General features: G+C 48.6%; 1 protein-coding gene across 1 annotated transcript; it reads right to left on the reverse strand.

Annotated features, from left to right (window-relative positions):
• Positions 1-307: 307 nt before the first annotated feature.
• soul4 (heme-binding protein soul4) lies at positions 308-4,586 on the reverse strand. Its single transcript, XM_072383969.1, has 6 exons — positions 4,488-4,586; positions 3,616-3,817; positions 3,381-3,466; positions 3,161-3,302; positions 2,907-3,090; positions 308-1,459 (listed from the first exon to the last, which is right to left on the reverse strand). Exons 2-6 carry the CDS (start codon positions 3,773-3,775, stop codon positions 1,285-1,287), a joined length of 747 nt encoding a protein of 248 aa, XP_072240070.1. The 5' UTR covers positions 3,776-3,817; positions 4,488-4,586; the 3' UTR covers positions 308-1,284.
• Positions 4,587-5,464: the final 878 nt, after the last annotated feature.

A 5,464-nucleotide genomic window follows, 5' to 3' on the forward strand; every position in this document is an offset into this window, starting at 1 on the left:
GTTACTTAAAGGGGAACTCCGGTGTTTTTAAACCTTATTTCTGGCATGAAATACGTTCATCTGCTCACAGTTTGGACGCCGACTTTCACCAAACTTCTCAGTGAGCAGATGAACGTATTTCATGCCAGAAATAAGGTTTAAAGATACCGGAGTTCCCCTTTAAGCATCCACACTGGGGCTGGGATAGCGTAGTGGTGTGATTGCCACCTTTCATGTGGGAGACCTGGGGTTCAAATCCCTACTCCCTCCAGTAGGGGTCCTTACCCTGCCCTACCTGCAGGGGGCGCTGCTCCGCTCCTGCAGGATGTTCAACAACAGGAGGACGCTCAGGCCGACCAGCATTTATTTAAATATCTGAACACAAACACCGAAGGAACAACAGATCAAGTGTTGGGTGCTTCGTGGTCGGACCTCCAAACATTCAGGGAGAAATCAGCAATCCTCAGAGCTGAATCAGGTCAGCTGGACCGCTTGGATTTTGAAGACGTTTCCCGTCTCGTCTGAAAGGTTCTTCAGTTCTAAACCAGGTGGCAGCATCAGCTGATCAGCAGCAGAGGGACCACCTGACCAGTGTGGGGGGGGTTAGCTCATCCTCACTGGGGAGCTGCTTACCTGTGTGAAAGAACATGTTTTGGTCACATGATCCAAGGTGTGAATGAGTGTGAAACCTCTTGGGAAGGTGATACCCGAGGGTAGGGATGCCGACTTTAATGTTCTCAGAGTCCTTCTCCTTCAGATGGAGGTGAGCTGCTGAGTCTGGACCTGAGGTTCTGGTTCCGCTGCGTTGGTCTCTCCTATATAAAAAGGTCCATCATATCGAAGCCCACTCAGTCTGGCTTTGGTTCTTTGAGAGAACCAGTCTCTCTCTCAGGAGGTTTCACAGCTGTTCACAGCTTGGGTTTTTTGGGGGGGGTTGGCTCCTGTTCATCCAGCAGAACCAGAACCACTCAGACATAACAGGTTCTGCGCACACTCATACATGTGACTGTCATCCAGGACCAGCTGACTCTGAGGTGTGCAGTTACCTGCCTGACATCATCATGTCGCTCACTCTGGCCCCGCCCCTTCAGGTGTTCCACATTACAAATGGCACAGAGCTATGTGTTGGTATTTACAAGAACAGGAAGTGATGTCACAGCTGGTTCTGGAGCCGCTTCAGATGTTTGAGCCAATGGGAGGTCGGGACCTGTTTAAAACCTCCTCTGATTGGTCAGGCTAAAAGAAGGCTGGTGAGTCCTCAGATCCAATCAGAAGAGGAGGAGGTGGTTGCATTGTGGGCAGGGCCTACAGGTCTCTCCGGATTAACCAGATCTCGTTGCGGCGGTGTGGCACTCCCGGGTTGTCGTACACCGCCACAATGTAGCGGTCCCGGTGGAAGTGGTCAGCAAGGTCAACGACCTCCCACAGCTGGCGGATCTGACGGCCAACTGTCTCCTCTGTGGTCGTCCCGAAGAACGTCCTGACGGTCAATCAGAGGGCAACATATCAGACACATTAATCAGCTGTTTTATCTTTAAAGAAAGTCTGTGAACCCTAAACCACAGGATTATAGTTTTAACCTTTAACTAAGAAGCCCCCAGGAGGCTCTGCTCTCGTAAAGTCGCAGGATTGTCGTCTAGCAGCTCCTACACCACGCCTAAGACAATCCAAACTCTGTTCATGTGTCGTCCCACGATGGTGGAATGACCTACCGAGCGCTACCAGAACAGGGGCGTCCCTGTCTATCTTCAAGAAGCTCCTGAAAACCCAGCTCTTCAGAGAGCATCTCCTATCCTTACCTTGTACTTCCCTCCCCCCTCTATCTCTGCACTTTATCTTTCTGCACTTCCTTCTATGCCTGCACCCTATCTCTACTCTGTCCCCTCTGACAGAGTCGGACTCCTGGGTTCCTTCTATGGAGCTTATTGTTAGCTTTGATGTTAGCTGTTATGTTAGCTTTGATGTTAGCTTTGATGTTAGCTGTTATGTTAGCTTTGATGTTAGCTGTTATGTTAGCTTTGATGTTAGCTTTGATGTTAGCTTTGATGTTAGCTTTGATGTTAGCTGTTATGTTAGCTGTTATGTTAGCTTTGATGTTAGCTGTTATGTTAGCTTTGATGTTAGCTTTGATGTTAGCTGTTATGTTAGCTTTGATGTTAGCTGTTATGTTAGCTTTGATGTTAGCTTTGATGTTAGCTGTTATGTTAGCTTTGATGTTAGCTGTTATGTTAGCTTTGATGTTAGCTGTTATGTTAGCTTTGATGTTAGCTTTGATGTTAGCTGTTATGTTAGCTTTGATGTTAGCTGTTATGTTAGCTTTGATGTTAGCTGTTATGTTAGCTTTGATGTTAGCTGTTATGTTATATCCTCATTCGTTGCTTTGGATAAAAGCGTCTGAGAAATACAGAAACATAAACACTTCAGCAACCATGGTAACAGAAAAGTTGTGAAACAGACAACAGCAAAGCTAAGCTTTCCAAAGCCCAAGTAAAGCCTGGAATGAGACCCCAGTGTTTCCCCTTAATGAAGGAGGCGGTCTCAGACCATTCCACCGCTGTACTTTCTTACCGCTCCTAACCAAGCGGGAGGAAGAATGCGCGCTCACTACCGCGCCGCCACACTCATAGACGCCACCGGAGCGGGACGTCTGACTCCGAGGGAAGTGCAACTTCTTTTTTGGGCAATAGCGCCCATGCAGAGTAAGTTATGAAGTGGGATGATGGAGCAGTAGATATGTTGTTGGTCAAGATGAAGAGGAGGCATGAAGGATGGCGTGCAGGAACAAAATGGAGGAAAGGGATGATGACCAACGATCAGCAGCTCAGACGAGACGTTTTTCCTCTGATGTTATTGACTACTGGATGGCAACGTGTGAGGATTAATAGACAAAAGCAGCTTTGCTTTCAGAAACCTGATGATGACCTCACCTGGCGACCACTCTGATTGGCTCCCTGTAGATGATGGAGATGTCCGGGTCGGAGGACCGGGGCGGGCTGCTCTGGAACTCAGCAGGCAGGAAGAACGCCGTCTCCACATTTTTGTTGAAGGCGTTGCCGTCCTCCATCAGGTGGATGTTGCTGATCACAGGTACGGTCATGCCCAGGTAGCGACCTGTAAACCACGACTGGCTGGTCAGGATCATGTGACGTGCCTCAGGCAGGCGCTGTGGGCGGAGCCTCACCTGCAGAGTTCTCCTTGCAGATAAAGCGCATCAGCTTCATGAAGCCCATGGAGATGCTCTGCTCGTACAGGTCCTCTCCTCGGGTCACGCAGGCCCAGTGTCCCGCCGGGTAAACCCGCTCCTCGTACAGAACCTCCCCCATCTGGAAACGCAGGACAAAAACGGATCTGGTCTTATCTGGAATCAGGTTCTGGTACCAGGTTCTGATCAAGGTTTTTACCTTCTCGTGGCGAGAGATGAGGGCAGATGGGATGGGCTCCCTCTGCTGGCTGTTGCGAGTCATTTCCTGTATGGGTCCGGTCATTTCTGGAACACAGAGCAGGACGTTCTCAGGTCTACAACTCACTGCGTCACCTGACCACCGCCACTTCCTGTTCCTGGGCTCAGCTTTAACTCTACAAGCTCCCGGAAAGAGAGTAAAACAAGGGGAGCTTGTACAGGCCCCGCCCCCTCACCTGGAGGAACTGACACCTGGTGAGTGCTGGCAACCGCCTGCCAGTGTGCCAGCAGTCGGTCTCCCTGCTCTTCACCCATTGGCTCAGGGTTATCGGTGATGTCATCTTCCAGCTGCTCATCGTCCAATCCCTCGAGGTCTTCCAAAGAGATCAGAGCCATTACCCAGGTGATGTCAGCAGAGAAGAGGCGACTTTGTTGTGCCTGCAGAGAAACGGAATGACCTGTGACCTGTGACCTCATCTGGACGAGGAGGAGGTGCAGGAACCAAACTGAAGCTGAAGGGCAGCATATTGATTATCTTCATCTATCTGATCAATAACTTTGATCACCGGGTCTGATCAGTTCGAAAAAGTTCAGAGAAAACCTGAATCGATCAATCACGTGACCTCTGCTGTGCCTGACAGCTGAGCGGAAGTCTTTTAATTTGACAAACCTGTCAGACACACAAACTAAACAACAACAGACAGTTCTGGTTCGGTTCTTCGTGGCCTGCCCCGGGCTATATCCCCGGGATGTATCCCCATCCTGGAGCAATAAACCCGGGTCCTGGAGGTAAACCGGTTCGCTCAGAATCCGACTGAACTCGGGACAGAAAGTAGGTCATCGCCTGGCCCGGTCCAAACAGCTCAGTAACTACTTTCTCTCCGGTATCGTTCGAAGAGGCTGATGCAAACAGCAGCGCAGAGGATCCGGTCCAGAAGCAGCCCGGATCAGGACCTAATTGTTTAGGTAGCACGGGTAAGCTAGCACCGTTAGCACAGAACGACCCGGACTCAGCCCGTCAGCTCAGTTAGCACGGGTCAGCGGGTCCGGTCCGCTTTCGGGTTAGATAAGTTAGCGCGTTGATTTTGCTCAGAGCAGGCTGTCTTACCTGGTTCTGATCGCACCTGTCCGCCTGGTGAGTCCACAACAGTCACACGAAATCAAAACAAATCAGTCTTCTTCTCCTGCTTCTGACCTGCTTCCGGTTGACTGCCCGCTCCAAGCGCTTCAAAATAAGAGCCTCTGCAGCGACAGCTCAGTTAATCAATCACGTGGACTGTCCGTGTTGACACAAAACCCGGTAAATATCTGCAGACAATAACAGAATCAGAACCGAACTCACCTGTTGAAGAAAGTTGATTCAGTTCCTTGGTATAATTCACAGTTGCTTTAAAGCAGACTGCGAGAAAGCTGGAAAGAAAATGGTGTTATCAATTAGTCTGGAAAGATAGTTTAATAACGTATAAGAAAGCACTTCGTAAAGCTAGAACTGCTTATTATTCATTATTGATACAAGAGAATAAGAATAATCCCAGGTTTCTTTTCAGCGCTGTTGCCAGGCTGACAAAGAGTCCGAGCTCTGTTGAGCCATGTATTCCTTTAACTCTCAGCAGTGATGATTTCATGAGATTCTTCATCAATAAAATTGTTTCTATCAGAGAGAAGATTAATGGAATCCTTCCCACTATTATCACTGATGTATCATCAAGTAGAGCAGCTTTAGAAGTATCTTTAGAACCTGATTTGTATTTAGAGCTTCTGCCCAGTTGATCTCTCTGAGCTAACAACAGCAATAGTCTCTTCTAAACCATCAACTTGTATTTTAGACCCAATCCCAACCAGACTGTTCAAGGAGGTTTTCCCCTTAATCAATACTTCCATATTGGATCTGATCAATCGGTCTTTGTTGACAGGATATGTACCTCAGACTTTTAAGGTTGCTGTAATTAAACCTTTACAGCTTTAATCTTTTCATCAGTCAGTGTGACACCTGAGGGGATCAATCAGGTGTGATTGATCAGCTGGACTGTCCTTCCTGTGGTGGCCAGCAGGAGGCACTGCATCACTTCAGCATGAAGATGCCAC

The sequence above is a fragment of the Leuresthes tenuis genome, unplaced genomic scaffold, assembly GCF_036924035.1.
Source record: "Leuresthes tenuis unplaced genomic scaffold, fLeuTen1.0.hap1 SCAF_4, whole genome shotgun sequence".
NCBI classification, from domain to species: domain Eukaryota; kingdom Metazoa; phylum Chordata; class Actinopteri; order Atheriniformes; family Atherinopsidae; genus Leuresthes; species Leuresthes tenuis.

Bases quoted from the DNA above. Each gene is read 5' to 3' on its own strand.
- soul4 (XM_072383969.1), bottom strand. From the start codon at position 3,775: ATGGCTCTGATCTCTTTGGAAGACCTCGAGGGATTGGACGATGAGCAG. The intron at 3,467-3,615 runs GTGAGGGGGCGG...TCTGTGTTCCAG, and splicing joins CCAGGTGTCAGTTCCTCCAG to AAATGACCGGACCCATACAG. The intron at 3,303-3,380 runs GTAAAAACCTTG...CTGCGTTTCCAG, and splicing joins TCATCTCTCGCCACGAGAAG to ATGGGGGAGGTTCTGTACGA.